Here is a 19079-nt window from a genome sequence, read left to right on the forward strand (position 1 = left end):
TCACTTCAGAAAAGAATATCGCCCATATGGTTTTCACTGCCCTATGCATAGCCAAGAAAACAGTCCTCATGAACTGGAAAAATAAAAATAATCTTAATTCTAACCAATATAGAAATTATCTATTAGATTACATTAGTCTTGATACAGCCTCTGCCACCACATCAGATCAATTGCTCTGGGCTCCTTTGATCAGCTCCATCACCTAGTGGGGGTGGGGGGTCATAGTTTAGTCCCACCTTCGCTGTTGTGATTGGTGTGGGGGTAGGGACAGGCTTAGGGTGTTGGGGGGTTCTTCCTTGGAGGGGTCAACCCGGGGTAGCAGTCATGGACTATTAAGGGCTCTGTTGGCTCTTAGGTGACGGTTTCCTTGCGGCTGTGTGCAGCGGGGCTAGGGGAGGGTCTGTGCTGACGGACGTGGGTTACTGACCTGGTAGCCTGGCTGCCCCTGGGTGGGTCCGGGACAGGCGTGAGGTTCTGGGGGCGCTCCGTCTCTGGGCTGGGGCCCTGGCCGGGCCTCGGGGGCTTGGGTCCTGTTTGGTGTGTTGCCGGGGTTATGGGCGGGTGGGTGTATGGGGGCCCAGCCCTGGAGCAGGGTGCCGCCGGTGCATCGAGCCACCTGGGGGGCTCTTCAACTGGTGGGGGAGGTTGTTACATCTTGCAGGAGCTCTCCTCTCTTCAGGAACTCACTCTGCAGGAGGGGGAGTTACAGGAGAGGTGGAGGAAGATCTCAGCCTGGGCGTCTATTGTCTTATGTGGGGCGATCGTGGCTCAAGAGTTGGGCGTTCGCCTTGTAATCAGAAGGTTGCCGGTTCGAGCCCTGGCTCGGACAGTCTCGGTCGTTGTGTCCTTGGGCAAGACACTTCACCCGTTGCCTACTGGTGGTGGTCAGAGGGCCCGGTGGCGCCAGTGTCCGGCAGCCTCTGTCAGTGCGCCCCAGGGTGGCTGTGGCTACAATGTAGCTGCCATCATCAGTGTGTGATTGTGTGTGTGAATGTGTGGATGACTGGATATGTAAAGCGCTTTGGGGTCCTTAGGGACTAGTAAAGCGCTATATAAATACAGGCCATTTACCATTTACCATTATGTAGTCTGGAAGATGAGTGGATGACGGGGTGGGTGCAGTTTTCTCTGAGGTGGGGTCGGCTGGGCTGTCCCGGGCTCTGTGGGGCCTGGCGGGCGCTGCTGTACTGGGCCCCGGTCCGGATGGGCCTGGACCCCCTTTCCCTGGCGGGTTGCAGAGTATGGGGGTGCCTACTGGGGTCAGCGGGGGGAGCTGGCCCCAGGGAGGGGTCACTTGCCCCTCCCTTCCTTCCCTCCCCATCTCCAGCTGCCTCCCTCTTCCCGCTCCACCACAACCACCCACACATGCAGGGCCTTGGGGTAAAGGTATGTCACCAGGGTGCAGGGGAGGCATCCCCCCCCCCCCCCCCCTCTGTCCCCTTCTGGCTGCCTCTGCCTCAATTTTATCCCACAACTTAGACATTCACATTACTCACACTCTCATTACACATACATATAGGATCTTGGGGGTGGGCACGCTAGACGGAATCCAAAAGACCATCAGGGTGTACACCTCACCCCTGGCGTCGTTGCCCACCTCTCAATTTTAAATACACGTAGACATTGAGGGCTATCAGGAGGGGCTATGTGCTTACCTGCTGCTCTCTGGCAGGTAGCTCCATGCCCTACTGGGTTCTAAATATCGTGGCTCAAGAGTTGTGTGTTCGTCTTGTAACCGGAAGGTCGCCGGTTCGAGCCCCGGCTCGGACAGTCTCGGTCGTTGTATCCTTGGGCAAGACACTTCACCTACCGCCTACTGGTGTTGGCCAGAGGGGCCGATGGCGCGATATGGCAGCCTTGCTTCTGTCAGTCTGTCCCAGGGCAGCTGTGGCTACAACTGTAGCTGCCTCCACCAGTGTGTGAATGTGAGAGTGAATGAATAGTGGTATTGTAAAAGCGCTTTGAGGGGTCCTGAAAAGCGCTATATAAATGCAATCCATTATAAATGCACCTTAGAACACACATGCATCAACACTACATATGAGCGGGTGGAGGGAGGTTTGGAGTCTTCTCTGCGGCCTGCTGGAGCAGGGGGGCTAGGAGGAGTTGGCCGTCCGACTGGGGTCTGGAGTGTGGGGCCTCCCTGCTGCTGCCGAGTCGGGGCGGTCTGCTTCTCTCCACCCCAGGGTAACACTACCTGGGTCTGGGTGCAGTTTCCCCCTCCAGGGGCAAGGGTACCTAGACCTGGGGCTTAGAGTACGCTTGGGGAGTGTGATTGTGTGTACAGCGTCTCTTTATGTCTGTCTCCACGTTGGTTGAGTGTGGAGTGAGTGCATATGAGAGCATGAGGGTGGGAATGGATGTTTGTGTCTGTGTGTGCCTGTATTTCTGTGTCTATACGTCAGGTTGGGTATCAGACGCCACCTCTCTGGGGACATCTCAGGCCCTCCAAGGTTTGGAGGCCTATCTCCACCCACCACCACTTCCCCTGCCAGTGGCGGACTCCCTCAGACATCGGTGCGTTGGTGGTTCTTTGTGTCCGGGGATGGGCGTCCAGGTACACACCGGCTCACTCCTTGGCGGCCGCTTATCGGGGCCTGGAGCCTGGGGCTCGCTCGGGCCACTTCGGAGGCGGGGTGCCCCCGGCCTCTCGGCCTGGGGCTCGGTCACTCAGGCACGGCTGGCTGCCGGCGGAGCTCACGGGCGCATCACTGCAACTCCCCCTGGCTTCTGCTCCGCGGCTGCTGAGTGAGCCCTCATCTGGGACTCTCCTCAGCTCTTTCCGGGACAGTGGCGCGGCTGCCCCTCTGTTGGTCTTCCTTGGTCTCTTGTGTTCTGGGGGCCTCTGGATGTCTGGAGTCTTGATCTCCTCCATACCTGCTTCATGCCCTGGAGGACGGGGCTGTGGCCCCCCCCCCACACCCTCTAGCAGATCATTACATGAAGGAACCTCTTAAAAACAAGCGCGTCCATGCTCACAGGTGTACACACGGGTGATCACACCCACAAACTACACCCTTTTTGGCTCCTACCATAAGCACACTGTGTGCTGTTGATCTTACGTGCTGCACAATAATGTTTAATATTTAGTATTTACTGTCATATTCCCATATATCATCGTGATGTTGTTTATTCTATTACTCTTGTTCTCTTCTGCTTGTTTTCTTTTTTCTTTCTCAGCAGGTGATCCAGGTGAGATGGATTTTTTGTCTGTTTGTTTTGTTGGTTTTTGTTTTTTGCCCTTTATCCCCATCCCTCTTCCCCGCTGTTTTTCTTTCCCTCTTTCTTTCTCCCTTTTCTTTTCCCCAGTCAAGTCTGTCCCGTATTTAGCAAGTGAAAATAAAATAAAATAAACAATAAAAGGTGAATCAAATGGACCATTACGGCAAGGCTGGGATGGTCCATTTGGTAAAGTAAATCCGTTGGGCATCTTTCTTCGCCTTTAAACAATAATTCTGATGGCAAAAGAGCCAAACGGGACAGGCAAATAAATAAATAAATAAAAAGGAAAGAAAGGCTCCTGGCTCTTCTACAGGGACAGTATATAGCCACTGGTACAGATACATGGATGGCACCTGTGTCAAAATAAAAACTCAAAAAGTGGAATTCTTCACTGCTCACATCAACTCAGTGGATAGAAACATAAAGTTCACCAGGAAGACATAAAGATAACAGTTTCCTGTTTGTGGACTGTGCTGTAAACATTGGAAACTTCAACACTGAAGTTTACCGGAAGCCCACACACACAGACCAGTACCTCCTCTTTCACTCCCACCACCCTCTGGAAAACAAACTGGGAGTAATTTAGGACCATGCAAAGGAACAACACTGTCATCCCTTATGTAACAGGTTTATCAGAGAAGCTCATACATGACATCCTGGTCACCCAGCCACACCCTCAGACAAACACTGGTTTATCCCAAGAACAAATCTCCCAAACCTAATATAGACAGTGTATGCTGTGCAGTGCAACAAGTAGTACTCAGACCTCAGAGAAACCAAACAGCCACTGCATGAACTCATGGCACAACATAGAAGAGCCCCATGACAGGACAAGACTCAGCTGTTCATCTGCATCTAAACTAGGGCTGCCATAAACGATTATTTTGATAGTCGACTAGTCACCGATTATTTTTACGATTAGTTGACTAATCAGATCATCCATTGGAGTAAAACTACAGCTTATTGCACCAGCAGCATCTGCTCTTATATAACTATCATTAGCTTACAGCTTTAAGTGTTTAAGGTGCTAACTAAAAATAAAGACAAGATGATAGTTTATTAAATTTTAATGAAATTTGCAGATTGTTTCGGTGAAGTTTAATAAACTCCTTGCTATCTAAACTATAACAGGACACCGGAGTAACTTCTCGAGCATCTCACACTTCTGATGATCAGCTGTCTGCTTGACGTTTATTCAGCTGTGTGAAAACTATAACTTTAATCTAAACCAAACTACTTATTCCTGCGTCTTTTGGGATCTTACAAAGCTTCAAACGACGCGACGACTATTAAATTAGTCGTCGACGATTTTGATAGTCGACGTAATCGTGAGTAGTCGGCTAATCGTGGCAGCCCTACTCTAAACCAACAACAACTGTCTGCTACCAACAATGCAGTTTTGAGATCACTACCCACACACTTTAATATCCACTCACATCTACATCATCAGGTGATCACATGAGAGAGTGAGGGAAGGTCTCACAGTGGTTGCACCCGAAACCTCGGCCCATAATAACCCACACCCTTTTTTCACACCTTGGCTCATGTGATGAGGTACATGATCAATAGGTAAAACTCCCACTAGGCTTTACATGCCTGGGACTCTGCACCGTTTGGTTTTAGAACTGAAGATGTTTCTCCGAGGAGAGCTGAAATGTCTTCAAGAACCTTAAAGAAGTCCAGTTGCTTTCATGTCCAAGGTCCTTAGACTACGATGATGTGGATGACTGAGAACCTACATAGACATGTTCTTCTGATCAGCAGATGACCTGCTCTACCTCCTTTTATATGAGACAGTTGTGTTTTTTTTTTAATGACTAACTAACATCAAATGGTTCCCACTATGAAACGTAACCTGTAGCTTGTCTTCAACAACATTAAAAATCTAGTTAACCATGTTCCAGTGAATGTCAGTGCCACCTCTGTAATATTTAATTGGAAATCGATTGTATATTCTATCATAACTACCTCCCAATCTGCAAATTACCCCTAAAACATAATTAGCAGGCATCTTATAGAGCTAATGGAACACAGAAACGTACTGATTCATTTCAGTCTGACAATTAAAAACAGTTCACAAGAAGCTTAGGATTATGAATAGGATTTTAATCAATACTTAAGTAACATGACTTGACTTCAGTGTTTGACACAGCTGATCAGGCAGTTTTCCTCAACAGGCTGTGAAACAGGGCTGGCATACTTGGAAAGGCAGTCAGGTGGTTCAGTGCTGACAGTTTTATTTCATCCATGCACTCCACAAACATAACTGCCACGTATACTTCTTCCATACTGTAGAAACCCCCCCAAAATGTGGTTCCATGCATTTTTTCCTTGCTTGACTTTGAATTTCTGATATTTGAACAGTTAAAACTGAAGTCTTTACCTTCAGCCTAAAATCAACTCTCACTGACCCCTAATAAATCCTCCAGTTCTTGGTTTAAGTCACCTGACTGAAACATCTTAGCATTTCTGTGGAAAAACAAACCATCACAAAAGGCAAAAGATGATGATGGTCCAGAACTACCAAATTGTTGTCATCACTTCTTCACCAACAGATTGCAGTACGTTTCATAACGGATCATATCAAGCTCCTGAAACTCAGCGTCCATTCACAACAGGCACTCTGTGGACAAAGCTCTGAGCTGCCTTTCATTGTCTCCAGTATTTTGCATCAGAACTGCTTTAATAGTCTTAGCATAAACACCTCGTGGACAGCCTGCTGTGAATATTTAAAAATAACCAAGTCTTCATTTAACCCATTTGGAACAAGCTCGATATTTGTCAGAAAAGAGATATTTAGATATTTTTTAGGTTAACTGTCCTTTTAACAATTAACTGTGATAACTCCAAAAAACAGCAAACAAACTGAAAAATCACACACTTCTTTCATTGTGCACAAAACTTGAAACAGAAATTCACCATTAATTCCTCACATTTTAGTCCAACCAGAACCCGAATGTGTTCTCACGTCACCGTTATTGACCATTGATATTTAGATATCAGATCTGATCTGATCAGACCAACAAACAGCTGGATGCAGGAAAGTTCAGTGCTGCACTCTCTCTGTGAAACCAGGTTTTCAGTATTTAAGGACAGGTTTATATTTAGTTTTGATCAGGTATGAGTATTTAACATGTATTACATAGCACACGCTGCAGATCTGTTAATATTCCTATACCACACGGTCAGGCCTTGTGGATGTGTCTGTGTAAGGAACACAGCCTCGTCTGTAAGCATGTAAATTACACACAGTTGGTGAAGGAGATCCGAACCTCGTCAGTAACTTCATCCATGTGTGGAGCAGAACAATCAGAAGCTCAAACTGCATCTAAATGCCCTGAAGTCGAGTCGAACTTTGAAACCCAAGGATTTCGAGGTCATGTCACGTCTCCGGTGCAAGCCCTCGGTGGTCCTTAAAACGCTCCTCTACAGATTCGCTCTATTATCAGTCAGGAGCTTCATTCTTCATCCCTCCATCTCTAAAGTCTTTCTCTCTCGTATCCTCTCCTTTCTCCTGTGCAGATGGTTTATCCCTTTCCTGTTGTGTTTCCGTTTTTGTGTTATCTCTTCATTTAAAATCTTTTTCTACGAGTCCTCAGCTATTCGTGGTCTTCATAGATACCATGCCAGCCCACTTCTGTTTACTAGATCTAGGTCAGACACACTGCTAGCTGCTGGTACCACAGACTGACACCACATTACAGCAGAGCCCTGGGTTTCGTTACTGTCACATGTATGTATGTCTTCTATATTGTGCATCTACACAAAGCTGCATCTCGAAACTGGACAGTTTTCACTTATTCCATTGGCTGATTTTTTTCGCTTAATACAAGATAAAAACAAGTTCCTATATCTTACTGAAATTTCTCTGTAGCTGATTGTGTCTTATTTTGATTGATTGATTGGTAATTTATTTCAACATGTGAACAATATACAGGTACATTTAGAAAAGAAAATAAGAGAGAAAAAAATACATACAAAAAAAACCATTCTGATTAATTTACATGTTGAAAGGGAGGAAGTCAACACTTTATTTAATCCCACCCCTTTACCATAAATTATCAGTTAATATTTAGTCAGCTTCCTTACTTATAATTTGTAATAAAAATAGTGAACAGATTTCTGATTTACTATATACTATAATATCACATGAGTTTGTTTTTTTTTAAATAGAGACATTCAATTAATTTCAATATTTTCCTTTTCTTTATAGTTCGAGAAGATCATATTTTTATAACTATTTTTGAACAGTTTTATGTTTGGACGTTGCTTTAATTCCATATTCAGACTGTTCCATAGTTTCACTCCATGCACAGAAACACAAAAGCTTTTTCTTGTAGTACAAACCTTCCCTGTTTTGACGTTACAAAAACCCCTTAAATTATAACTTCCTTCTTTCAAAAAAAACATACTCTGAATATTTCCTGGCAGTTCTTTATTTTTTGCTTTGAATAGAATTTGTGCTGTTTGGAATTTTAATTTTAAGTGTCATGAGATTATTTTGACTAGAAATAAGCCAAATATAATCGTAAGATTGTGAGTTTTTGCCGCGTGGTGCCTCGGCTACGTTTAAAGAGAAAGAAAAAGAAAACTACCGACTGATCAAGCAGTTCTGTGGCCAGGCGAGGCCCGCTTCCCTTCAGACCTATCAGTGACACGGCTACATTTTGTTGGTGTCTTCCAGCAACACCAAAAAGACCATGTGAGACAAATATAGTGGACAACTGCAAAAATGTTTCCATGGTAAACCCCTTCAAAACACACTGTCCTAGTCAAGAACACTCTGAAGGAGGTGGGAGTATCATTATCAAGTGTAAAAATGTAAATACAGAAGGTTTCATAACACAGTGTTGTACTCCAAGTGGTTTGAGTGCTCAAGTTGAAAAGCTTTGTAATAACCAGCACATTTATCACAGGAAAGCTTCGGACCGATGGAGCCAAGATTAGTTTGTACCTGAATGATGACAAAAAGGCCAGAAATAATGGAACAGCTTATTATCCAAAGCAAACCCCATTATCTGTCAAACACGATGGATGCGTTATTATGACAGGGACAGGTATGGCCGCCAGTGGAACTGGGTTACAGGTGTGTATACATGATATAACTGATAAAGAGTAGAGTACGGTCCTGGGCCCTCCCTAACCCTGGTTCTGTCCCAGTTTGTCTTTCATTGCCAAGTACTTACTCAGAAGGGATTGTCTGAGTGCAAGTGCACTTCAGGGAACTGCTGTTGTGATTTGGTGATGATCAACGACCCAAAGCATACTGCAAAAGCAACTCCAGAGTTTGACTCCACGAACAAGAAGCTGAAATACCTGTCCCTGCTCGAGCAGAATGATTTCATCACCATTATGTCACACACAGCATATATGAATTACCTGAACACTGCAGTCAAAATTAAGCTTCACAATATTCCTGTTGCCATAAATCTTAATGTGAGAAAAGTTCATATCAAATCTATGTTTCATTGGGTGGTGCAGAAGTAGCTCCGCAATGACAACAACATGTTACAGCCTACGTTCTCAGGCTGACATCAAACATGTTGTAATATTTCTAAAATACTACAACAGCTGTTGAATATGATCACAATCATAATCGTGATCAGGCCACGCCAACATGGCTCACAGACGCTGCATAGGCCTGCTCACAATTCATACAGTTGTTTATGTCGAAGCAACCTGTTCGCCAGCACGGACACACGCACAGTACACGTTCCTGCTCAGCAACACCCAGCCACTCTCACGCTGCGGTATTATCCTAATGCCTGATGGGAACATATGCAGACCGAAGCGGGCGGAGGTAGAATTAGTCCAAATATCATCTGTGGGCAATGCAGCAGCGGGGCAGAACACAGCCACACTTACCGGCCCCCTCCTCTTCAGAGATATGTTCTTCCACAGCAGAAGATGGAGTTGGTGCAGGAATCCCATTTTCCTTCTCACTTTTACTTCACGGTGTCCTAAATGTAACAAATCAGCATAACGGCGGTGACGTCACGCTGGATTTAGAAAACAAGGGGATTTCTATCCCGTTTCTGGGCATCCTGGATCCGATTCAGCCAATAACAATATTATTATTATTATTTTAGCGCAGGCGGAAGGAAAAATGAGCATTTATCCGAGAGCGGCGGCAAAATGCGTGACGGGACTGAGTGTCATCCTCTGTAAACACTTCACAGTCTTGCTTTATCATGCAACTGCTGGAGTTGGAACAGGAAAGCAGTTTGGGAGCAGCCTGGCAAGCTCCAAACCACAGACTTCCGATAGACCTTTCAAAACAAAAGCCTCTTGACTCAGATTTGGACGGTGGAGCATTAGAGCCACATTACGAAAAGAAAGTAGTAAAATCTATTTGGATTAAAAAGTCAAAATGTGAGGATTACACTTGTTTCCCTCTACAGAAGTTGTGAATAGATCCTCTTTACTGGACGAACCTTTTATCTGTCCTCTGACCAGTGGCGGTCCTAGCCTGTTTGGCGCCCCGGGCGAACACTCCCTCTGGCGCCCCCCCCCCCCCCCCCCCCACACACACACACACACAAAACACATTAAGGATTGTACATTAACATAAAACTGTTGTCGGAACCACACTGAATTTCACCAGAGAAACACACACACACATGAAGAGAGAGAGAGTATGCATAGTATGCAAACAGCTACCAAACAGCCATCATAATTCGAGAGAGAAATCAACAACTGACAATGACTAATTGATATTAAAACCTGTAACATAATGTGTTGCTTGGAGTTTAGTCTGTTACTGTTGCTATTTTTACCATTTCTTCTTGGAGCAACTCTACCCACATTATTTTCTTAGGGATTAATAAAGTGTTCTGATTCTGATTGGTTCAGGATGACCTGCCATTATCCAATCACACATCTGCTTACCTGTATCTTTTGCTCGTTTCTCCTCCTCTTCTTTTCTCTTTTTTCTAAACTGAGCAGCTGATGGCTTTGAACGTTTCTTGTCCGTCTTCCATTGGTTTTAATTTTGCACTCCAGTATGAACACAAATCCCCCAACTCGAGGATCACCACAACTTAACCTAACAGACCTACACCTTAGTTCACAGAATCACTTTGTGTAGGGTGCATTTCTGGGATTTCCCACAACCCAGGACTCAAATCATGAATACATAATGGGCTTGGATTTACATCATTATGAATGAAATGTGCTCTATTTGGAAGCAGCTGGCCCCTCCCCTTTCGACGGCTTGTGTGAGACTTTAAATCAGCAAACTGTAAATTATAAATGTTAAATTGTTATTGATCCTTTACCCCGAGTCCTAAAGTTTATATTTATTTTCTTACTCTTATATTTATTGTTTGGTTACTTGCACTGCTGTAACTGGAGCCTCGTCGTCTCGTCTCTCTATATCCTGGACTGTATGTAGCAGAGATGACAATAAAGTATCCAAGATGGCCGACTTCTAAATGGCCACCATGGTCACCACCCATCTTGAGGAGTTTGGAGTTTGCCCCCTCACATATACTAATGTGCCACAAACAGGACTTTAATATCACCAACCATTCCCATGTTATTACGCTGTATCCATATAAATGGCCCACCCTGTAGAACATGTCTAGCATTCATTTCATTGTTTATTATTAAATATTAAGTAAACATGTGAAATAGTTATGTATTTAAACAATTATAACCTGTTACTGTAACGTACATAACAAAGTTATAATAAAGTTATGTGCTATTTCAAATCCCAATTTATCATTCCCTACATATTCCTGTATGTTGGCAATACAAACAATGACACATGTAGTTTTAAGTAGCCTGACACAGGACACGGTTCTTTCTACATCCATACACACTTCTAACATATCTGTTTCTAAGTAAAAGACCCTGAAGACCTCTGTGGACATAAGCCAGATGTTAGTGGATGGTTGACATCACCCATCTCTATATGTCCTCAAAGTTTTATCAAAAATAACTCAAAACCAGGGGCGGAGCGGGGGGGGGGGGTGGCTTACTGGGCTTAAGCCCGGGTTGTTTTGTCAGAAGCCCGGGGTCTTTTGGAGTGTAATTTTTTCATAGTTAGATGCCTGGCTGACAAATGTATAAAAGAAAAAGTGCACACAATATTCGAAGCACATAGTGCACACTGTGGGAATTTACGACTGTGCGTGAATCCCCCCTGATATTGGTATGATCCGAGCTCAGGCACTGAGCGAGGGGCGGGGCAGCTGCTGCCTGCGAGTGCGCTGTTAGAGAAACGGAACCAGCCATACTAAGGAGAGCTTAAGTTTGACCAGGTACCAAAGCAAATCATTCATACTGTACAAATAATGTAAATATGACGGTGAATCACGAAAGATTGATATCAAACTGATCACTTGACCAATATTACGTTACTCGCTCTTCAAGTGAATCAACAAATGGCGAAATGAAAAGCCGAACAACAACAAAGCTGTTTCTTTAGAGAGTCTCAGCTCACATGTGTTTATTTCATATTTTCAGTTCTTACCCTTCCGACTAAATCGGTTTCAGTTATGCACTGAAATATAAGAATGGACATTAGAGGGTTCTTTCAAAGAAAAAACTCAGGTAAATGTTATTTTATATATTATGCTTTGTATGTTGTTCAGTATATTTCTATGCAAAACAAGAGGAACTTCAACACACAGCAGTATATTCACAGTTGTAACCAGATATTTACACTTTAGGGAGAAAACATAAAACATTTTTACTGTACAACATCAATTTAGAGTAAACTTTTGTTTTAGATAAATAAATATTGAAATATATTTTGAATTAGTTAAATGTCAGAATAAAGAGAGACAGAGCTTCTATTTTTATCACTTTCATCAAATTTAGGAGTACATGTACACTAAGTTTAATGTTAATTAATAAGAAAACTGCAGACGATTCCATCCTGAGCTGAAGAAGCTTCTGATTGGTTCGTAGAGTCCATGTGAGTAAACTGGTGGCACAGCTGTGGATGCATATAAGGCAAAACACAGAGCCTGTTTCTGTGACATGGGAACATCAAGAGATGTCAACCAAAACACCAGGAAAAGAACTGTGGAGCTCCATAAGTGTGGCTCAGTTTGAATACAATTTGGTGCCATTTACAATTAAGAAATACAGATAGTTTCTCTCTTTACTCTTAAAGTTAACAAATATGTTTTTATATTTATCAACCTAAAAAAAATAAACATTTAGTCTAATTTGATGTTACAATTAAAAAAGTTTTTGATCTGAAGAGTACAAAAATATGCGGTTTCAACTGTATATTTGATGATTGTCAGCACAAAGAGGGAGAGAGGAACAAAGAGGGAGATGGAGAATGAGGACAGAACAGAGATGAACAAGAGCAGGTGAGACTCACATGTTAGTCAAATGGTTGTTTACCAGAAGTATCACCGTATCACAGGTCCTCATGTATCTCGTACCTAGTGTTTCTTTTTAGGTTTGTTACTTTTCAAATTCTATATTTATTAAGTTCTGCAGCTTGTTTGCACAACAAGGATAAATAATTATATAAACTTTTCTCAATCTAAATATTGGACTTTGGTAGAATTAAAAAATAAGTGTAGTGCAGGTCTATGATGATTTTTAGTGCTACTATCATCTAGTTCTGATTCTGGTTCTGTCTTGGTTAAGTCCCAAGTAGACCTGATTTTGAACTGTTGTAGTCCTGTTTTAATTCCGGATCAGTTCTGGGTCTGGTTGAATTGGGGTTTAGTCCCTGTGTCTTGATACAGCCCTGATTTTGTTCTGCCTCGCTGCTTAATTAAAAAACGTCTGGCTCCGCCTCTGCTCAAAACGCTTTGAGCTATTGTGCGCTGACATAATGATGACGCAAACACACACAAACAGGACCAAAAAAAAACCAAACAAAAAATTTTACTTTCTTCTTAGGCAACAATAATAATAATACTAATAATAATAATAAGAACAAGAACAAGAAGAAGAAGATGCAGCAGTTACGCTTTAGGTAGTTCTTTAAATGTGGAACATGTAACTGGTTTTTGTCATTATTTTACATTTTTATTCCAAAATCAGATTTATGGAATTTATTTAAATGAAAATGAAAACTGAAGTCAATTTTATAAAGTGATGTTTCTCACACACACACACACACACACACACACACACACACACACACACACACACACACACACACACACACACACACACACACACGTATTAGTCCACTTTCCACATTAACACAATTAAACTAATATCCAAAATCATTAAATTTGAAATTATTTACTAACTGCAATTAAAATAGTCCTTTTACAGTTTGACTCCATTAAAAGGAACGAGCCAGTAAAAATCCTGCGTCTTTTAAAAAATCCCTTCAGGACAAAGTCATAGAAACAAATCGCAGACATGACAGCTTGCTCGGCCAGAAGAAGACTTAATCAGAGGGAAACTGTTGCTCAGTTTCTGCACACTTCTTTCTCACTGTTTGTCCAAATCTGTGTGTTTGTAGCACTGAAAAGACTTCAAACACATCTGCATTTTTATTGACTGAAAAGGTTTTTAAAAAGTTAAAAACTTCTTATTTCAAGGGGCTGGAAAACTGTTCAGAAGCCAAAATCTCTATATGTGTATGTTGTCATGGCCGTGAGCCCAGTGCAGCATCACAACATTATTACAAAGGCTTTGGAGTGGAGGGCCCACTCCTGAAGAAATTCTATGACTCTGTTGTGGCTTCTGCTATCTTTTATGGCGTGGTCTGCTGGGGCGGCAGCATCTCTGCTGGGGACAGGAAGAGACTGAACAGGGTGATCCGAAGGGCCAGCTCTGTTCTAGGATGCCCTCTGGACCCAGTGGAGGTGGTGAGTGACAGGAGAACGGCGGCTAAGCTGTCATCCCTGATGGACAACATCTCCCACCCCATGCAGCAGACTGTGACAGCACTGAGCAGCTCCTTCAGTGGGAGACTGCGGCACCCACGGTGTGGGACGGAGAGATTTCGCAGGTCTTTCCTCCCCACTGCTGTCAGACTCCATAATAAAGACTTTAACTGATCAAGCACACACATCCATACATATGCAATAATACTAAGTGCAATAATCCTTTCTGTCATCGTTGTATTTTTACTCAGTTGTATATAGTATTTGTATTTGTATTCTATTTTTATCTTATTGTATATTTATTTTATTTTATTCTACTGTATATAGTATTTTATTTTATTCTATTCTGTACAGTTGTGTACTGTATTTATTCTTATTGTATTCTAATTTTTGCCTCATAACTTTTGCACTGTCCACTTCCTGCTGTGACAAAACAAATTTCCCACGTGTGGGACTAATAAAGGTTATCTTATCTTATCTTATCTTATCTTATCTTATCTTATCTTATCTTATCTTAACAGAACAATGACCAAAATGACATTTGCATTTCAAAACAAACCAAAAACATAAAATGTCAGGGCCCCTGAAGGCTGATAACACAGTCCGGACTCAAATGCAGACACAATGAGCAGCTGATTGCTCTGAATGAGGATTTTATTAAACACAGAAGACTTGGTTTACAGGGAAATGTAGGGAGTGAGCGTCACAGGGGAAGAGGCAGATTACTCCACTTAATTTGAACAGTTGGTTTGGGAGGACATTCTCTGAGGACTGAGGGCTGTAGAATAGAGCAGTGATTGTGGGGGAGACAGCCAGGTGAGTGAGTGAAGGAGCTGAGATGTAGTGATTGGACGCGCTGTGCCGAGGCTGCAGAGCATGCGTCAAGAAATCCAGGAAGTGTTTCATCACGTGCACACTGAGGCAATGACTCTGAAGCCTCAGAATTTCAGACAGTGTTTCAAGTGTTGGTGACATTTATGAAAATATACAGTGGGGCAAAAAAGTATTTAGTCAGCCACCGATTGTGCAAGTTCCCCCACTTAAAATGATGACAGAGGTCAGTAATTTGCACCAGAGGTACACTTCAACTGTGAGAGACAGAATGTGAAAAAAAAATCCATGAATCCACATGGTAGGATTTGTAAAGAATTTATTCTTAAATCAGGGTGGAAAATAAGTATTTGGTCACCTCAAACAAGGAAAATCTCTGGCTCTCACAGACCTGTAACGTCTTCTGTAAGAAGCTTTTCTGTCCCCCACTCGTTACCTGTATGAATGGCACCTGTTTGAACTCATCATCTGTATGAAAGACACCTGTCCACAGCCTCAAACAGTCAGACTCCAAACTCCGCCATGGCCAAGACCAAAGAGCTTTCGAAGGACACCAGGAAAAGTATTGTAGACCTGCACCAGACTGGGAAGAGTGAATCTACAATAGGCAAGCAGCTTGGTGTGAAAAAATCAACTGTGGGAGCAATCATCAGAAAATGGAAGACATACAAGACCACTGATAATCTCCCTCGATCTGGGGCTCCACGCAAGATCTCATCCCGTGGGGTCAAAATGATCATGAGAACGGTGAGCAAAGATCCCATCAGTGAGAACTTTGAAGATGAAACGAGGCTGGGTCTTCCAACATGACAATGATCCAAAACACACCGCCCGGGCAACAAAGGAGTGGCTCCGTAAGAAGCATTTGAAAGTCCTGGAGTGGCCTAGCCAGTCTCCAGACCTCAACCCCATAGAAAATCTGTGGCGGGAGTTGAAAGTCCGTGTTGCTCGGCGACAGCCCCAAAACATCACTGCTCTCGAGAAGATCTGCATGGAGGAATGGGCCAAAATACCAGCTACTGTGTGTGCAAACCTGGTAAAGACCTATAGTAAACGTTTGACCTCTGTTATTGCCAACAAAGGTTATGTTACAAAGTATTGAGTTGTATTTTTGTTATTGACCAAATACTTATTTTCCACCCTGATTTACCAATAAATTCTTTACAAATCCTACCATGTGAATTCATGGATTTTTTTTTTCACATTCTGTCTCTCACAGTTGAAGTGTACCTCTGGTGCAAATTACTGACCTCTGTCATCATTTTAGGTGGGGGAACTTGCACAATCGGTGGCTGACTAAATACTTTTTTGCCCCACTGTATAAAGCACAACGGATTCCTGCCAAAATATGTGTGTTAATGTTCATGTTCGAGTTTCACCTGTGACGTGGGAGAAGGGTTTCAACACTTTCAGCTCATCCCGCTCAATAAAGTATTAACATAATGTTCCTGTAAATCCCTCGTTGTTGATCAATGGTCATGACAGTTAGCATATTAATGATCATAAACTGACCTCACACCTCACTGTTGATTCATTGGGCTTATTAACCTTATTGTGCAAATGTCCTGTTCATAAGACTCCTGAAATCCAGAAAGCTACACAACATGGGACGGTTCATTTACAACCACAAGTCTAACTTAACTCTTCTTTTGTAATAATGAAATAATCACATTGTTGCATCTTTCATTTACACAAAATGTTTAAACCTATTTTTTACTGGGGGGCTTTGTTGCCAGTACAACAGCAAAAATGCTTAGAGAGACTGGGGTCAGAGGACAGGTGCAACGAGAGAATTAGCTGCCACTGCTGAGAGGACCAGTCACTGGCTATGGCTAAAAAGGGCTGACATCACTTAGCTGCCCAAGAGATGTCAGCCCCCTGCCTCAACTAGAGATGGACCGATCCGATATTACGTATCGGTGTCGGTCCGATATTGACCTAAATTACTGGATCGGATATCGGAGAGAAATAAAAAATGTAATCGATCCATTAAATATCAGAAAAGAACCTATCAAAACCGTAGCACGTCGGAGCAGTGTGCTCACGTGATAGAGCGGCTGTGTGTAGTTGTAGCCTCGCTACCAAACCAGCATTTCATCTCAGAGGAAGTGATCCCAGAGAGAAGTAAAGCAAGTGTGTAAGTCCATCTCTGAATGTTTGTAAAGCATTCCCACGTTAAGCTTAACAACCGATATATGGAGTGACTGCCTCTCCTGCTGCTACTTCAATCATGGAACTGATCAATGATCAGCTGATCGTCTCTCTCGTTTGTTTTTGGCCTACTTCGCGCCAGAAAGAGGAAACCAGCGGCTGAACAACAGCAGCACGTTTAAGCTTGATCAGCTGTTGTTAGAATTTATTTAATATTACTTTCTACTCGAGGATCTTTTTCTACAGCTGACGCTGGTAACTGTGCAGGGGCGGATCTAGCAAAGTTTAGCCGGGGGGGCCGATAGGGCATTAACAGGGAAAAGGGGGCACAAAGACATACTTTTCTTTCTTATTCTCATTTCAAATGTCGAGCTTTTAATAAATAATTATCTGACACCCAAAGTTTTAATTTGATGTAAAATGTATAGAAGTCCATTACTGTATGTAGTAACTGTTAAGTCTAATATACCCTAGTAAGCTATAGTACTTTTTCCATCTGTGCAGTTCTGTTGAAGAAAGATGTTGAATCTATTTTTATTCTTGAAAAATAATTTATTTCTGTGCATTTTTTTTCACACTGCATCAAATTAAAGTTGATTACATCGATTAAGCATCATGAGGTGGAGGGTGGGGGTTCACTATTTTCTTTTGTTGGGAGTTTGCAGCCCTATTAGTTAGGTTGCTTAATATTTCTGCTAAGTACTCTTTAAAATACCAGAGTAGGAGGATTGAGCAGGTTTAAGTTTATTAGATTGATCAGTTTTGCTGAACTATGAAATATTTTGGGTGCAGTGTGTTTTTTACATACAGGAGTAACAGAAGTTTTATTCCTCAGTTGCAGTGAATAGATAGAAAATAAACTGTAGGAAACTAAACAGCAGAAAGAAGAAGAGAAATAACAATTAAACATAAACCAGTGACACTTCAGGGCCTGATCAACCCTGGCAGGGCCTCCTTGGATGAGGGTGTCTAGTGATAATGGCCGAAACACCCGATGAATCCAAGGTCCACAACTGACAATGTGTCCAAATCATAATAACATAATCTAGATCAGATCTCTAATCCCTAAACCTAACCAAGGAAGAAAGAATGGCAGATCAGCCTGGGTAAAAGACCGAAAGATGAGGCACACAACGATGTGTGCTGCTGGTAAAGTTTCCTCATAACAGCCGTCCCTCAAGAGTCTCTCCATCTAAAGCAATGCTTTACCAGGGACTGTAACATCGAGTTTTTTTACTGAATCTGATTTGTTGTCTTCACCCTCTGAGGTGACCGTCACCATCCAAAGACATGCAGCTTGTGGGGATAGGTTAATTGATTAATCTAAATTGTCACTAGGTGTGAGTGTGGGAGTGAATGTGAGTGTGAATGGTTGTCTGTCCCTGTGTGTTGGACCTGCGACAGACTGGCGACCTGTCCAGGGTGTACCCTGCCTCTCGCCCTATGACAGCTGGGATAGGCTCCAGCGCCCCCCGCGACCCTGAAAAGGATAAGCAGAAGCGAATGGATGGACCCTCTGAGGTCCAAAGTATAGTGAAATATAACCGTCCATTTGAGTTTACATTTGTATTTCACCTTCAAATTGTTTCATTTCATTTTTCTTCCTTGCCTTGCTTGGTATCATTCTTTTCAGCACAACCTCACGTGTCTGAATTTACAGATAGTTTTTCACTGCCGTACTGTAGTAACACAACAGATCTGAAATCACACAAAAACATAAAATCCTACCAGGAGTTATATTTGTCTTACTGTAAAAACCACAGACATGTTTCGTGCGTGATTTTTTATAACTTGAAATGCAAATATAAATTGTACATTTTGAAAACTATGTGTGACACAAATTTGACACCAGTTTTGTAAACAATAAAGTTATGAACAACTATTTGTCTAAAAATGGAGCCAATGCATCTGGCGGGTGTTTTTGTACGACCACTTAAAAATAACATCCATCCATCTTCTTCCACTTTATCCGGGGCCGGGTCGTGGGGGCAGCAGCCTAAGCAGAGAATTTATTATATTTATTATTTAAAAATAACACTATAACTAAAATGAGAGAAC

At 42.7% G+C, this 19079-nt stretch overlaps 1 protein-coding gene across 2 annotated transcripts in view; it reads right to left on the reverse strand.

Annotated features, from left to right (window-relative positions):
• The window catches only part of abca2 (ATP-binding cassette, sub-family A (ABC1), member 2), a 101518-nt gene extending 92075 nt beyond the window's left edge, over positions 1-9443 (reverse strand). For both annotated transcript variants that reach the window (XM_085474326.1, XM_085474325.1), the window contains exon 1: positions 9088-9443. In XM_085474326.1, coding sequence (XP_085330452.1) covers positions 9088-9153 — 66 coding nt within the window. In that variant the 5' untranslated portion in view covers positions 9154-9443. The remainder of the gene's footprint in view (positions 1-9087) is intronic.
• Between the last annotated feature and the right edge of the window lie 9636 nt (positions 9444-19079).

Source organism: Copadichromis virginalis, linkage group LG12 (genome assembly GCF_057382275.1).
Source record: "Copadichromis virginalis isolate Kocher_CV1m ecotype Utaka linkage group LG12, C_Virginalis_male_GT1.1, whole genome shotgun sequence".
Lineage (NCBI taxonomy): Eukaryota > Metazoa > Chordata > Actinopteri > Cichliformes > Cichlidae > Copadichromis > Copadichromis virginalis.